We start from the raw sequence: 17,635 nt of genomic DNA, 5'->3' as shown, positions 1-17,635 counted from the left end.
TGTATAACTTCCTGTAAAAATTGACCCCCCCCCCCATCGTATAGATTTACAAAACCTACAACGGTATAAGAACATAAGGATAGCCTTACAGGGTCAGACCAATGGTCCATCAAGCCCAGCCACTCGTTCCCACGGTGGCCAATCAGGTCCCTAGTACCTGGCCAAAACCCAAGGAGTAGCAATATTCCATGCTTCCCTCATGTCTTTCTCAATAACAGACTATGGACTTTTCCTCCATGAACTTGTCCAAAACTTTCTCAAAACCAGCTACGCTATCCGCTCTTACCACAACCTCTGGCAATGCGTTCCAGAGCTTAACTATTCTCTGAGTGAAAAAAACTATTTCTTCCTGTGATTTTAAAAGTATTTCCCTGTAACTTCATTGAGTGTACCCTAGTCTTTGTAATTGTTTACAGCCACTAGCATGGTCAGAGAAGGTATTAGTAGTCATTATGAAAAAGTAAAATCTGCTCCTCGTTAAACTATTGACACTACCACTGCAGATGAGTTGGGTTTTGTGAGCAGGACTGGTCTAGTAGTGGTTTGAAAACTGGTATATCTATATTAATTTCTTTTGGGTTGATATTCAAAGAGATCTAGCAAGCCAGGAAAGGGGCTATCCACTGATATTCAGTGGCTCTTAACTGGTTAGTGCCACTGAATATCACTACTATCCACTAAAGCTACAGCTAGTTATTTTGTGGGCAGTTCAAGAGCGAAGTTGGCACTTATGTGGTGAAGTGCCAATATTCAGCACTTAACTTCTTGAGTTAACTGGGCAAACATAGAAACCTGGAAACATGATGGCAGATCAAGGCCAAATGGCACATCCAGTCTGCCCTTCCACAGCATCCACTATCTCCTCCTCTCCCTAAGAAATCTCACATGCCTATCCAACACTTTCTTGACACAGTCTTTGACTTCACCACCTCTACCACTCTCACTCTGGAGTTTCCTTTCAGTTGAAAGAGATTAGCTTCATGCGTGTTTATGCCACATAGATATTTAAACATCACTATCATATCGCCCCTCTCCCGCCTTTCCTCCAAAGTATGCATATTGAGATCTTTGAGACTGTCCACATATGCCTTATGATATAGACCAGTGTTTCTCAACTCGGTACTGGAGGACCCCCCTTGCCAGTCAGGTTTTCAGGATATCCACAGTGAATATACATAAACTTGATTTGCACTCACTGCCTCCATTATATGCAAATTTCATTCATGCGTTTTCATTGTGGATAGCCTGAAAACCTGACTGGCAAGGGGGTACTCCAGGACTGAGTTGAGAAACACTGATATAGACCACCGACTATTTTAGAAGCCTTCCTCTGGACTTACTTCATCCTGTTTGTATGTTATCTTTTTGAAGGTGTGGTCTCCAGACTTGTACACAATATTCTAAATGAGGTCTTACCAGAGTCTTATACACGAGCATAAATACCTCCTTTTTCCTTCAGCATCCTTCTAGCTTTCACCTAAGTGGTTTACATGCAGGTTCTCAAGTATGCATGTTTAGGGGTGGAAAAGGACTTGGGCACCGCTAGGCACGATTCTCTAAAGGACCTATGTGCCTATAATATAGGCCTTTAAAAACCTGGTCTACATAACAGGTATCTAAGTTAGGTGCAATTCTGTAGTAGGCATCTCTCTTTATAGACACCTTTTACAGAATTTCCCCATGTTTTTAACTGCTTTGAAAATGAGCCCCATAGTGTATGTGATTATGTGCCTGCGGATAGGATCTGGATGACATGAGCATTTTTAATCATTTATCAGGCATATGAAGAAAAAAAAATGCAAGTGGAAAATCCCTTTTCCAACAAATACAAAACATTCATCAAACAGCACATGACAACTGAGTTGAAATAGCATTGATAAAACCTGTTTAATCGGCATGGATCAAACCAAGGATGAATCACTGTCTATTATACTGAACTTTTCTAAAAATGTTATATAATCAGTATGTAATAAGGAAATTAGTCAACAACTAGCACAAAGAATGAGGTCCTTCCCTTATTTTGGGATAGCAGAAATAACAGCTTTATAGAAGGAATCTGGGAGTACACCAAAAATGATTATTCTGTACAGATTTCCAGGAATAAGGGAAAAAAAACTTGCTCCTTCATAGATTTATAGAACTCAGTCAGAATTGTTTCAGGACTTTCTGACTTGTTATTCTTAAGAGACATGAATGACTTTATATATCTCAGCAAGAGAGATGGGTCTTTTAAGAGTCAATAGCATTTTAATCAACCTACAGCGCAAGCCCTTGCTGAACATTCTGACCAAGAAATCAAAGGTATACGAACAACATTCATTAGCTCCCCAATGCCTAAGACACCTATTTCTCCTCCGCCCAAATACTCTCTTTCCTTCAGTTCCCTTTCTGATTTCAGCCCATTCTTGATTAGCTGAAGGCTTGATTAGCTGAAGGCTATAATCCAGAGCCTAAACTTGAGGAATAACTCTATTAAAAGTTTGCCCCTTACAAGCCTTAAAAATCATTTCTCCACCTTTGGTCCATGTCTACTCGACATCATTAATAATAGTCTCTCTACTGGCTACATGCCGCTTCCTTGGAAATCTGCTCTTGTATTCCCAAAACTCAAACAAATAAACATATTTGAAAATCTAATCACCAATTACCGTCCTATCGTTAACATAACTTTTCTAGCAAAAATAGTAGAAAAATCGGTTTCAATCAGCTGTCCAATTTTGCTGAAAAAACTAACACTCCGTACCCATATCAAAAAGGATTTAAAAAAAAAAAACACTCTACTGAACTCTCTCTCATCAGTCTGACAACTTCAGTTCATTACTTCAAAGACCATCGTAAATCCTCCATTCTGATTTCCTTAGATCTCACACCTGCCTTTGACACATTTGATCATTCCCTACTTCTTCAAAGATTAGAATCTATTAGCATCTCCGGTACAGTTCTGCAATGGTTCTCTTCTTACTTCCAGGACCAAAATTACAAAGTTAGCTTCAATGACTCTATTTCTTCCACCATTTATCAAAGTTATGGAATCCCCAAGTCTCAATTCTTTCACCACTTCTCTTTAATATTTTATTTACTCCTCTACTTACTTTGGCCCAGTCTATTGGTTTCACTATATTTATGTATGCCCATGACACCCCCTAAATCCTAAATCACCCATTGAAATAATAGAAATCAATCATAAACTCAATAAAATCAGTTCCTGGCTCCTAGCTCCGGCATAACAAACTTACACTGAACATTCTTAAAATCATCGGTGTCCTTTTCTCAACCTCCTCAGGTGAGCATCTATGTTTACTCATTTGCATTGATTCCTCCCCAATTAAAATGGACAGCAAAGTTAAACTTCTCGGGGTCATCCTTGACAAGGACCTTACTTTCCATCAACAATAAGTGCGGTTACGCAGAAATGTTTTCATTAGCTTAGGCTCATCCACTCCATCTCTTCTATTATTGATACTCCCTCTATCAACATCTTGATTCATTCTTGTCATTTTGACTATAGACTACTGCAATGCTTTATATCAGGGGTGTCCAACCTGCGGCCCCGTGAAGATATTTTGTGTGGCCCCGGTCGAGGGCGATACAGTGTTTTCCTCTGCTGCCCCCGTGTGTTTACTGCCTTGCCGGCTCCCTTCTCTGTCTTGCTGCACGTTTGTGTGGCCCCAGAAAGATTTTTTTTGGCCAATGAGGCCCAGGGAAGCCAAAAGGTTGGACACCCCTGCTTTATATCAGGGCATAACCCAGAAAGAAATCCATCGCTTACAACTACTACAAAATACAGCTGTTAAATTAAATGATCATGCAAAAAAAATTTGACCATGTTATTCCTCTCCTCCGTAAAGAACAAGCTCCTATCCCGATAGGAAGAAGCGCGGCCAAAGCAGCCAAAGCCATTGCTTGAGGGGGGGGGGGGGTGAGAGGAAGGGCTAGAGTAGAGAGGGCTGAGATAGGGATAGGGGAGGGCCAACGAAGAAGGCCAATCAGGGAAGAGTAGGGGCAAGGAAGTGGAGAGAGCTTAGCAGGGGCGGAAGGGAGGTCGCCCCCTTTTCGAATCGGCGAGCAGAGCCATTAATAGGTTAACTGCCAGCTCCTTACCCATTATTAACCTCTTAAGACACATAGTGACGTTATGCCTGCAGTATAATATTACCATCAGAGCTCAGCATATACCCGGATCCCAAAACGCTATTGCTGATTCCTTATCTCGTTTCAAGATGTCCTCATTCCAAGCATTGGCCCCGGTGGCAGACCAGCACCTGACCCCGATTCTGGAAGTAGTATGGCGCTTTGGTCCCCCGAGGTTTGGAAGCTGATGATGAACTCACTAGCGGAATCTACGCAGCGCAGATACGTACAGTTATTCCAGAACTACACCCGTGTAGCAGGAATGGATTGCACTGTGCACTCCCTTGTACACTTCATCCTACAATCTAAACAGTCTGGCGCAAAGAGGACTATGATAGCGGTATTAATTTTTTCACACAGGCCATAGACGCCCTAAACCCTATTAAGCCCATTGTTGTCAGGCACATGATGAAATGTTGGGAGAGAGAGCAGGCATCCCTTCCGGACCATCGGCTCTCAATATCACTTGACCAACTAGTCATGATCCTACAAATATTGCCGAGGGTCTGCCATGACGCATACGAAGTTAACCTCTTCCGCTGTGCATATTCGCTAGCATTCCATGGTGCACTACTCGTGAGTGAACTGGTCCCTTCCTCTAAACGGCCAGGAGCATCAGGTGGCATGGCTCTAGGCAACGTACTCTTCACCGGGAACACTTTGCCGTACATATACCTAGATCTAAAACCGACCAGTTAGCAAGAAGCACCTGGCTATCACTAGCCACTTTCCCTGTGACACTCGCTTGCCCGATACAAAATTTTCAGATTTACATGACTCGCAGGCCCGTTGGTCCTGGCCACTTGTTAGTGCATTCCAACGGATCCCCCCTTACACGCTTCTAATTTGCTAGAATTTTACACCTCTCCTTGACCAAGTTAGGTATGCAAGACAAGTACTTCCGCACTCACTCCTTCCGTATAGGGGCTGCCACCACTGCGGCAGCAAATGGCTTATCCGAACATCAAATCAAAATTCTGGGGAGATGGAAATCTAATGCTTTTAAAAAATGCATAAGACAGCTGCCGGCTAACTAAACATTCCCTTTTTGCTTGGCCCCCGCTAATTATACTCTTCCATCTGTGCATTACAGGTATTCAGAAGCACATTTGGATATGTGGCCACTCCTTTGTTCATTGGGCCCATAGAAGAACCCTTGTTAGACCAGTAGGTGAGAATCTGGGGTTCACGATGACTGAAGCAGTGGTGACTTGGATGGGGACTAGGGGAATGTTGTGGGACCAGCTCATGCCATCGATGTTATAGGCGCTGCGGTCCCACTGCCGGCCTCACACAATCATCTTGCATTTAGGCGGTAACGATCTTACAGCCACGAACAGTGTTGTTAGTAAAAAAAATGCAGAATGATTGTTTGTCCTTGGCCAGCATGCTTCACAACGCCACCTTAATTTGGTCACACATTATCCCCAGGTTAGTGTGGAAAGGGGCCAGATCTCACTCGGCCGTAGAGAGAACTCGTATGAAGATCAACAAATGGATGGGCAAATTCATGCCCACAATCAGGTGGTTATCGTTATCACATGACCTGCTGGATGACAGTTGTCCGGGTGTGTACCGGCCGGACGGGATGCATTTGTCTGACATCGGTTTAGATATCTTCATCAGTACGCTTCAGGATTCCATAGAGGATATGTTACTACATGCAGGGCCGCAGCCATGAAACTTCTTGGGAACCCGCGATAAGCGAGGTTTCGCTATCATGGGTAGTGGAGGGTAAGCACAGCATAGAAGTCACAGAGACACCTTCACAATGGTTAAGAAAGGGGCACATCTCCTTGCTTGGATGGCGGGGAGGCCAGGCCATGGTTTCACAGCAAAGTACCACTGATGAAAGGACCCATCCTTGAACGGGCTGGGTCAAGTGAGCAGTGGGGAGTTAATGGAGAGGCCTATGCTGTGCACCGGATCATGTGATGGTTATATGTTGCATACTACTAACACGTGATGTATACAGAGAGTGGTATGTCATGGTTCATATGTTAAGTTTTGATGTACAGTTGATTGTGGTTCATGATTGGTTATTCTGTTCAGTTGATTATGATTCATGCTTTGTTGTATTGTACAGTTATGGCTGCGGCCAGAATAAAATTCCACACTGGTTGATGAACACCTGAGTATTGTCATTGTCTCATGATCGACGGTAAGGGGGGTAGAGCAAGAAGTGCCGAGTGCACGATTTGAGCTCATTGGTTACCGATCACTCATTATTCGAGGAGGTTGACAGCAAAAGGGGGTGAAGGCTTGATAAAGCAGTCCCCGCGAAACATGTCAGCTGAGACACTCTGCTTGATATAGACATCTACTAATAGAAAATAACAGCATATAAAGCTAAGTAAACTATTTAAAATCATTTAAATCTATAAATTAAGCTCTTGATAAATTACAAAATAGTATATGCAGACCCAGTGACGATTTGCCACGTAAAGCTCAGAACAGTGATACGTTTGAGTTCTAAGTGGTGACGCTGAGGGTCTAAGAAGATAGTTAATACAGGCTGCTATTTGAAATAAGGAAGAAGTTCCTGTTTCTATGAAACCAGGCTGTTGACTAGACAGCACATACGAGAAAAGAGAGTGATAAAAATAAGTAATCACCTGTTAATATTTTTCAAACCGTTGGGGTGGTCTACTACACAAGTTTACAAACTAATTGAATATTAAGTGAATATTAAGTGATTGAATATTAAAGAATAATAGAAAAGAAAGAAAAAATATAAAATATAAAACAAAAAAATAATTAATTTACAGATTCGGGTTTTTTGGCCAATAATCGAATTACGGAGCAAAAACATGAAATTTAACTACGCTGACAGTGCTAGTCGATGATAAGACTTTGCGTAGAGCTCCAAACTCTGAGGCCTTTTTCCTGAAGATAGATTGATCAACATACTGCACTAGTGTTGATTTTAAACCCCCTGACTGAGTGGATTATATGATATATAAGTTATATTGATTACATGGATTACAAGAGAAACCAAAAAAACTGTGGAGAGACAGTGATCCTGATATGGACTTTAATGAAGGAAACAAAGTTCCAAATATGCAATAAAATCAAGTTCCAAATGTACAATAAAATAATCCACATACAAATCAGAGGACCTAGTCCACTAATGGCGCAGGACCAAACACGTTCGATGAAATGTCTTCTTCAGGGGTCCCTAGGAGTCCTATATTGATCAATACGTGGAAAAAAACGGAATAAATCAACCATGGATTACAATCATAACAGGTTAAACACCACATATAGGCACAATTGCAAACAGCTCTCATAAAAAGAAGAAAAAAAAAAGAACTAACACAGGAATGTGCTAACAAACACTTGAGTTTTCAGCATTTTAAAAAAATTCATCATCCCAGCAGAGTATCGCAAATTCCAGGCAACTCATTCCAAAGCTCTCTATAAATTTCAGACTCAGAGACAGGGCCTAGTTTGTAGATAAAAAGGAAATGCAACCATGGAGCCGGTAGAAAGTGTAGGTATAGGGTTACCACATGGCTCCAGAAAAAGGAGGATGGATTGAGACATTCGGGTTTTACTTCCTTTGAAAGCAATAGAAGTAAAACCCAGATGTCTTAATCCGTCCTCCTTTTTCTGGAGCCCTGTGGTAACTGTAGGCAGGTAAGAGCAATGGAAGAAGGAGAACTGAATTAAAGAGCAGCGTGACTATTCCCTGTTATGTTCCAGGCTCATCGCCTCACTTTCTCTTCCCTGCAGGCTGCCTAAAAGAAAGAGGCTGGAGCAGAGCACCCACACTGCTCTAGAGGTTGGAATGAAATGGTAGAAATGAGTTCCAGGCTATTTCCCCAGAAATTAAGTCCTGGTTAGAGAAGTTTAAAAACAAACAGTGAGAAAGGTTCTCTCAAAGCTTAGACTGCACTTTAGATCCAAATTTAATAACTGCAGGAAGAAAATACTTTTTTTATACAACAGACTTTTATGACCAGTGGTTCAACTTCCATGTAGTTTCTATAAAAACAATTTTAGTTTGTGTGATGATGAAAGCACATGTGATCATTGGAACCATATTTTTTTTTACTTTGCACATGTTGAAAACAGTTAATACAAGACAGATCTTCATCTTTTAAGTGGTCCCTGACTAAGGAATTAGCTTTATTTCAGTTGGCAAAGAAGTCCTTCTGTACTTATTTGCTTGTGTATACATTTGGAAAGAACGATGTAATCCTGGTATACATTAGCAGGCTCTTTTAGTGGAAAGATCATGATTTAGAAGATATCTAATATTCCTAAAATTTAAAGTGTAAGTTTTTCAATGTAAACTGCTTACTTGCTAATAATGCTTGATGTTTGTTTAAAAGAGGCTTATATACCACCCTTCTCATAACCAGCAGGGCGGTTTACAAAAATCTACAGACAGAAAATAACTCCAATTTTAAGGATAGTAAAGGAAAGAGGAAAAGAAAATAAATAAATAAATTGGATACCACATCCATCAGGAAATCCCAAGGCACCCAAAACTTGTTCAGTCTCAATTGTTGGAATATCTAGACCACCATTCACTTCTACACTAATCCTAATTGGGCTTCAGACCATTATATAGTACTGAGACAGTGATTGATGCTATTCTGGACAATTTACATAACTTGTTTAGTAAAGGATCTAGGGCCTTGGTGATGCAATTTGATATGAGCTCTGCTTTTGACTTGGTTGACTATAACAAACTACTAGTGTCTGGATGCAATCAGAATTCATGGTAAGGTGTTTGAATGGGGGTTTCTCACGACACAAACTTTAAAAGTTCGTTTTGATGATAATCTTTCAGGTTATTGAAGTAATCCATGTGGTGTCCCTCAGGGATCACCACTGTCCCCTTTGCTTTTTAATGTCTACCTGTCCTCATTGGGAAATAGGCTATCACATTTGGGAATAAAGTTGTTTAGTTACACCGATAACATAACAATTATGATTCCTATTCTAGGTTCTCTCCATCAAGTTACTCATATAGTTGCTGAGGTACTTAGATTAATGGAACAATGGATGATCAAATTCAGATTGAAACTGAGCTCGGAAAAAAACAAATTTTTCTTTGCTTCTCCACATCAAAATAGTATTGAAACATCTTTGACTATAAAAAGTGTACTGGTACTGCAGTTTGACTTGAGCAGTGCCTTCGACCTTGTTGATCATGATCTTGTTGATCATGACATCCTACTTAGGTGCCTTGATTCTATAGGTATTTACGGACAGGTACTAAATTGGTTCATGGGTTTCCTAAAAAAAAAACGTACTTACCAGGTCTACAGCGAAGGAACCAACTCTCAATTTTGGCCCAATCCCTGTGGAGTGCCACAGAGCTCCCCACTCTCCCCTTCACTTTTCAATATCTACATGGCATCGCTGGGAAATTTGTTATCCAATTTAAAACTGAAATCGTACATATACGTGGATGACATAACAATTATTATTCCCATAACCTCATTGACCCAAGAGACATAACAATTCATCTCATCTGTCCTAACCAAGGTAGAACATTGGACTATGCATTTCAAATAAAACTAAATCCCCCCAAAAACAAGATTTTCTTGGCAAGTCCCAATAACAAGATCGTGAACACTTCCTTGAGACTAAATGGGTCAGACTACCCAATTAAACCTACAACCAAAATCCTTGGTTCAGCTGCAGGCAAGGAGGAGAAGGTAGCTGACACAGGAGGAGGAGAGAGGAGCTCGTGGGAGGCAGTCGAAGCGCTGAGGAGCGCAAACACGCTTCGGGGCGGCTGAGGGGCGACCGGGGAAGCGGCGAGAGAGAAGCTCCGCCCACCCCCACCGCGTCAGCGACTCGCGACCGGGCTCCTCCATTTAAGGAGGCAAGCCAACGGGCGCAGCGCTGTTCAGCTGCAGGCAAGGAGGAGAAGGTAGCTGACACAGGAGGAGGAGAGAGGAGCTCGTGGGAGGCAGTCGAAGCGCTGAGGAGCGCAAACACGCTTCGGGGCGGCTGAGGGGCGACCGGGGAAGCGGCGAGAGAGAAGCTCCGCCCACCCCCACCGCGTCAGCGACTCGCGACCGGGCTCCTCCATTTAAGGAGGCAAGCCAACGGGCGCAGCGCTGTTCAGCTGCAGGCAAGGAGGAGAAGGTAGCTGACACAGGAGGAGGAGAGAGGAGCTCGTGGGAGGCAGTCGAAGCGCTGAGGAGCGCAAACACGCTTCGGGGCGGCTGAGGGGCGACCGGGGAAGCGGCGAGAGAGAAGCTCCGCCCACCCCCACCGCGTCAGCGACTCGCGACCGGGCTCCTCCATTTAAGGAGGCAAGCCAACGGGCGCAGCGCTGTTCAGCTGCAGGCAAGGAGGAGAAGGTAGCTGACACAGGAGGAGGAGAGAGGAGCTCGTGGGAGGCAGTCGAAGCGCTGAGGAGCGCAAACACGCTTCGGGGCGGCTGAGGGGCGACCGGGGAAGCGGCGAGAGAGAAGCTCCGCCCACCCCCACCGCGTCAGCGACTCGCGACCGGGCTCCTCCATTTAAGGAGGCAAGCCAACGGCGCGCAGCCGTTCGGCGCGCGGCGAAGGCGAGCGGTAAAGGCGCTCGCCTTAGCGAGAGCGCCTTTGCGAAGGGCCTCGAGAAGGGCCTTATACAAGGCCTAATCTAAACTCATTCTCAAACTTCTCAACCTTTTCTCGAACCTATCAGACTCAGTACACTCTCAAACTCTCCTTACTTACTCTCTAACATCTCAACCTTTCTCTTTACAGAAATCTCCCATACTCAGAAATGGCAGGGAAGACACGGAGCACCAAAACTACTATCAAGATCAACAATCCAACACCCGGAGGGGCTCATGGGATGGCCAAGGTCTGTACACAGGATCAGAGGGTAGATATCTCAGTGCAGACCGAATACATCCCCTCCCCTTCAGTCTCTACGCAGACAGAGGAGCTGGGACAAGGAATCTTAGACGAGGACACCTTGCAGGAACTACGGAGCCTCAGGGAGGAGGTAAAGCGCCTGAGAAGCATCAGAGATGACGAGGTCTTCATCGACGATGCCATCCTGGAACTGTCACACATCACAGAAAGAACACACGACAGGTCCATCCTCGACACGCCTAAACCAGCAGCCCTAAATACAATGACTGGAGTACAGGAGATGGTTGGAGATGCCGGCCCCTGGCAACTGGTAACCTCCTCTACAGGCAAACGAAGAAAACCCACCTCATTCTCATGCTCTTCTTCTTTTTCTCTCCAGCAGGATAGTTCTACATCAACACCACAACTCACTCTCAGGAACAGATTTCAGATCTTACAAGAAGGAACCACCGAGGAAAGAGCAGAGGGGGTTCAGGAGGAGGCCCAGATCTCAGCGTCGAATCCAGGACTCACAGACCGGCCCCCCCGGAAGGAACGTAGAGTGGTAGTCATTGGAGACTCCATACTAAGGGGCACCGAGGGACCAATCTGCAGGCCTAATCCACAATCAAGAGAGGTCTGCTGTCTCCCTGGAGCAAGGATCCAGGATATTACCACCAGCCTTGACAAACTTCTTAAACCTAATGATCATTTTCCCATGTTTCTCATCCATGTAGGCACAAACGACACTGCTAGGAGTAACGCGGAGAATATTCCCAGAGACTTTGGAGAAATGGGAAAGAAATTGAAGCAGATAGGAGCACAGGTGGTATTTTCATCAATTCTTCCAGTAAGGAACAAAGGCAGAGCTAGAGAAGAGCGCATCCAATGGACTAATGAATGGCTACGCGAATGGTGTGCAGAAATGAACTTTGGATTCCTAGACCACGGCGAGACGCTCCAGGGACTACAAGGACCAGACGGACTCCACCTGACCAGAAGAGGTAAGAGCATATTCGGACATCGACTGGCCCGCCTACTCCACAGGGCTTTAAACTAGGTAAGTTGGGGGAGGGTACATACTTATATCCCAGAGCAGTAAGAAACAACCCTGAGGAGGCAAGTCGCACGAATGAGCCTAAGGTAGGTGCCAATGATATCCACAGTAATTCAGGGAGAGTTATGAATAATATTTCAGGAGCCACACTAACTCATAAGGGAATCTCCCCACAGATATGGAGGGCTATGTATGTTAATGCACACAGCTTGGGCAATAAAATCTTAGAATTGGAGACTGAAATAACAAATGCCGATCTTGATGTGATAGCCATATCCGAAACCTGGTTCACGGACTCGCATAGGTGGGATATGGTCATACCAGGCTATAACCTACTTCGCTGCGACAGGGAAGGTAAATTGGGAGGGGGTGTAGCGCTGTACACTAAGGAAAGCATCAAAACTACCAGAATTACAGATGTAAGATACACCGGGGAATCCCTTTGGGTTAACCTGGCCAGAGGGAATGAAAAATGCCTATACCTTGGTGTGATATACAGACCACCCAGACAACAGGAAAACAAAGATATGGAATTAATCGAGGACATAGAGAACATCACACTACGCGGTGACACAGTAATGCTAGGAGACTTCAACATGCCAGACGCAGATTGGAACACACTCTCAGCGACTACAAGTAGCAGTAAAAGAATATTAACCTCCATAAAAGGCGCACGTCTCAAGCAAATGGTACTGGAACCCACCAGGGACAAGGCGATTCTAGACCTGGTACTCACCAACGGAGATAGCGTCTCGGACGTCTCAGTAGGCGATACACTGGCCTCCAGCGACCATAATATGGTATGGCTCAACCTTAAGAAAGGCTTCTCTAAGTCAAGCACAGCAACTAGGGTTCTCAACTTTAAAGGCACAGACTTCAACCGCATGAGAGATTTTGTCCATCAGGAGTTATATAAACAAACAAAATCTGAAAATTTAGAGGATATGTGGATGTCTCTAAAGTCCATCCTACATGAAGCAACAAACCGATACATAAGAACAGTAAGTAAATGCAGGAGAACCAAAAGACCCCAATGGTTCACTAAAGAAATTTCAGACCTAGTTAAAAAGAAAAAAGAGGCATTCATCGCCTACAAACATTTAGGAAACCAGGGGGCGAAAGAAGACTATCTAGACGGAGCTAAAGCCGTTAAAAAGAAAGTCAGAGAGGCCAAACTCCGAATGGAGGAAAAACTGGCACGGAATATCAAGAAAGGGGATAAATCTTTCTTTAGCTATATTAGTGACAGGAAAAGAAACAAAGATGGTATAGAACGGCTGAAGAAATCGGATGGTAATTTTGCAGAATCAGACTCTGCCAAAGCAGAACTACTGAACGAATACTTCTGTTCAGTCTTCACCTGCGAATCACCGGGAGCTGGTCCGCAGCTTCAGACGGGAGATACCCAGAAAGACCCGTTTCAAGATTTCGAGTTTACGCCCAGTAACGTCTACAACGAACTATCGAAACTCAAAGTAAACAAAGCCATGGGACCGGACAACCTGCACCCCAGGGTGCTCAGGGAGCTATGTGGAGTCCTGGCCGAACCATTATCTGAGCTTTTCAATCTCTCCCTACGCTCAGGAAGAGTCCCCTTGGACTGGAAAACTGCCAACGTAATCCCACTTCACAAAAAGGGCTGCAGGACAGAGACGGCAAACTACAGACCGGTGAGTCTCACGTCTATAGTGTGTAAACTCATGGAAACACTCATCAAACGGAACCTTGACATAATCCTGGACGAAGAAAACTTACGAGACCCCCACCAGCACGGGTTCACCCAGGGTAGATCCTGCCAATCTAATCTGATTAGCTTTTTCGACTGGGTTACTAGACAACTGGATGCAGGAGAGTCACTGGACGTGGTATATTTGGACTTCAGTAAAGCATTTGATAGCGTCCCACACAGAAGGCTATTGAACAAATTGAAATCGATAGGATTAGGAAGCACTCTAACTGCATGGGTTGGAGATTGGCTAAACGATAGACTTCAGAGGGTGGTGGTGAACGGTACCCCATCCAAGGCGTCAAGAGTGACCAGTGGGGTGCCGCAGGGCTCGGTTCTGGGCCCAATTCTATTCAATTTATTCATAAGAGATATGACACAAGGACTTAAAGGAAAGGTAGCACTATTCGCTGACGACGCCAAACTTTGCAACATAATAGGCAAAAGCTTATTACCTGATAATATGACACACGATCTACGACTGCTGGAAAGATGGTCAACTACTTGGCAGCTAAGCTTCAATGCTAAAAAATGCAAGGTGATGCACCTGGGAAAGAAAAATCCGCACAAAAATTATGTACTGAATGGTGAGACCTTAGTTGAGACCAAGGCAGAACGCGATCTAGGGGTGATTATTAGTGAGGACATGAAGGCTGCCAATCAAGTGGAGAAGGCTTCCTCCAGGGCAAGACAGATGATAGGTTGTATCCGTAGAGGATTTGTCAGCAGGAGACCTGAAGTCATGATGCCGCTGTACAGATCCATGGTGAGGCCTCACTTGGAGTACTGTGTTCAGTTCTGGAGACCACACTACCGTAAGGACATACTGAGGATCGAGTCAGTCCAGCGAATGGCGACCAGGATGGTCCTGGGGCTCAAGGATCTCACGTATGAAGAAAGACTAAAAAAATTGTGGCTGTACTCACTTGAAGAAAGAAGAGAACGGGGAGACATGATTGAAACGTACAAATACATCACGGGACGTATCGAGTCAGAAGATAAAATCTTCTGTCTCATGGGACCCTCAACAACCAGAGGGCATCCGCTGAAAATCAGAGGAGGGAAATTTCATAGCGACTCCAGGAAGTACTTTTTCACCGAGAGAGTGGTGGAGAGTTGGAATGGACTCCCACTGCAGGTGATTGAGGCCAGCAGCGTGACTGATTTTAAGAAGAAATGGGATACTCATGTGGGATCTCTAAGGGAATGAACTCTGGGGGGAGGCTAATTGCAATGGGCAGACTTAGTGGGCTATAGCCCTTTTCTGCCGTCATTTTCTATGTTTCTATGTTTCTATGTTTCTTGGCATCACCCTGGACCGTAGCCTGACTTTTGAAGATCACACTAATGCTCAAGTCAAAAAATGCTTTCTCACTTTATGGAAACTTCTTGTGGAATGAACTTTCATGTATCAAGCGATGGATTTCTCAGAACGTTTGTGTCTGGAGCGGGAAGTTAGACAAGGATGTCCCTTATCTCTGTTGCTTTTTGATATTGTTCTGGAATCCTTGTTGTTGGCTATACAGCAGGCAAAGGAGATACAGGGGATTTCTTATACAGGTCATGAATATAAGATCTCTGCTTATGCAGATGATATCTTGCTTCATTTTAAGAATCCTGAATCTACCATCCCGCATTTACTGGAATTGATTGATCGATTCGGTAAATTTTCTGGGTACAAAATAAATTGGAGCAAATCGGAGGTTCTTCTGTTAAATGTGCATCGTGCAAAAGGAATATTTGATCCATTCCCATTGCTTTGGAAGGAAGAGGGAATAAAATATTTGGTATTATGATTCAGAAAACATTAGAAAACACAGTGACAATAAATGAGAAATAATTATTGGTGAAAGTCAATTCTGATTGGCCCAGGCACCTTAGGCCCCACCTGTGGGCGGGCCTTTGGGACGGCTGGGCCAATCTGGCCCCATTCAGCTGGTGGATGCCTGCCGGACAGGCGGGTTTGGGCACCCGTCTGTCTGCCAACTGGAATACAGGTACAGGGAAGGGGCGTGGGGGTGGGAGGGTCTTGGGGTCAGCCGGGGGGTAGCGGGTCGGCTGGGGGGGGGATTGTTGGGGGGAGGGGGGTTCCGTCGATGGCAGGAAGGCCTGGGATCCCTCCTGCCCGTATTGTAGTGGGGGGGTGAGGGTAGGGGGTCGCCGGGGCCAGGAGGGTTTGGGTTCCCTCCTAGCCCATTCATGTAGCGGCGGGGGGGGGGGGTCGCCGGGGCCAGGAGGGTTTTGGCTCTCTCCTGGCCCATTCATGTAGCGGCGGGGGGGGGGGGTCGTCGGGGCCAGGAGGGTTTGGGCTCCCTCCTGGCCCATTCATGTAGCGGCGGAGGGGGGGTCGCCGGGGCCAGGAGGGTTTGGGCTCCCTCCTGGCCCATTCATGTAGCGGCGGGGGGGTCACCGGGGCCAGGAGGGTTTGGGCTTGCTCCTGAGGGGGGGGGGTGATGGATTGCGGCAGGTAGCGGCAGTTTGGGTAGAGGAGTGATGGCATTGCGGTAGGGGAGATGAAGCATCTCTTCTGCCGTGATGCTTGTGATGGGTAGGTTGCCGGGCCGCTGAACTGATGGCACCAGCGGCCATCAGCTCAGTGGCCCCTTTTTCGGCACTTAGACCTGGTTTGACTCCGTCTAAGTCAAAAAGGTCTAAGTGCCGACTAAGCAACCTGTTAATGTTTTAGTTATATCTGTTGTACACCTAGGTGTCGGTCGACCCACTGCCCGCCCTTTCCCCTCCTCTAAACACACCTCTTTTCTCTCTGTGCGTTTAGTGGCAGGGGAAAGGCCTAAGCTGTTTTTAGATACGTCTAAAAACCAGCTTTGGTTATGGGTACTTGGACGATCAGGCTTTTTGATCGTCCAAGTAGCCATTTAGGACACTTTTTTAGACGTTTGGTTTTTTTTTTATTATTACCCCCATAATACCTACAGACATAACATATACCCATAATAAAATAAATGAACATACCATACACAAAATATACATGCTATATAGTGATGGTAATTATAATGATATACATATGGTGTGGCTTTTTTATATCCTATAGTTTGTAGTGATGTAGGGTTCTCACACTGCCAGGTATGCCACTGATCAGCAACTTGAGTGTCTGACCCTGCTGTCTACAGAGAACATCCGTGACTGGCAATAATGTTGCTTTCCTTGGCAAGACTTTTTTCCATTTCCCAAATCTTTACTTTTGCATTTCATTAAATGCTCTCTGATTAAAATGAGGTCAAAGCAAGACAGAGTAATCTAAATATATATTAAAACTACTGTGCCTTTGTAGGCATGATTCAAAGCAAAGATAGGCACCAGAAATGTAGGCCTTGAAAACCCTGGCCTACATTTCTAGTGCCTATGTTTCTCAGAGGCGTGATTCTCTAAACAGTGCCATCGTGTGATTGACACATAATCAGCAGCCACTTTTTAGGTGGCTGCTGATATTTGGCGCTGTTTAGAGAATCCAATCCTATGGCTTTTCTTCCATTCTGTGTCTATGGGACAATTCTTAGTAAATAAGGCCCTAAGAGGATAACTGTATAGTTAGAGTGTGCTCTTCTACAGATGTGTCCATTATTATGAAACATCTGGTTACCTCTTCTTATCCAGTGTTTACTTACTTCATTTCCTTCTAATTCAAAATTCTCAAACTTCATAGATATTCTGTACTGAGAGGGAGCCACCACTTGCCACACACAGTTTTTGTTTGGAGGGTATTCTTTGGGCCATCCGGGCGTAGTTATGGTCCCATTCAGCTTTGTTAATAGTCCTCCACAAGCAGCTGAAATCAAATTTAAAGAAAGCAAGCCATTATCATTTTGGCTCCTCTCAAGTATAGGAACACAAAAGGAGTGGACTCTAAGTTCTAGAGTAGAGTATACATTGACAATGTAACATAGT

At 44.6% G+C, this 17,635-nt stretch overlaps 1 protein-coding gene across 1 annotated transcript in view; it reads right to left on the bottom strand.

Annotated features, from left to right (window-relative positions):
• The window catches only part of TLL1 (tolloid like 1), a 414,583-nt gene that overhangs the window by 57,814 nt on the left and 339,134 nt on the right, over positions 1-17,635 (bottom strand). The window contains 1 exon segment of the mRNA XM_033941915.1: positions 17,356-17,516. Within this exon segment, the coding sequence (XP_033797806.1) occupies positions 17,356-17,516 (161 nt within the window).

Source organism: Geotrypetes seraphini, chromosome 1 (assembly GCF_902459505.1).
Source record: "Geotrypetes seraphini chromosome 1, aGeoSer1.1, whole genome shotgun sequence".
Taxonomy (NCBI): Eukaryota; Metazoa; Chordata; class Amphibia; order Gymnophiona; family Dermophiidae; genus Geotrypetes; species Geotrypetes seraphini.
This window is presented reverse-complemented; position numbering and strand designations above follow the sequence as displayed.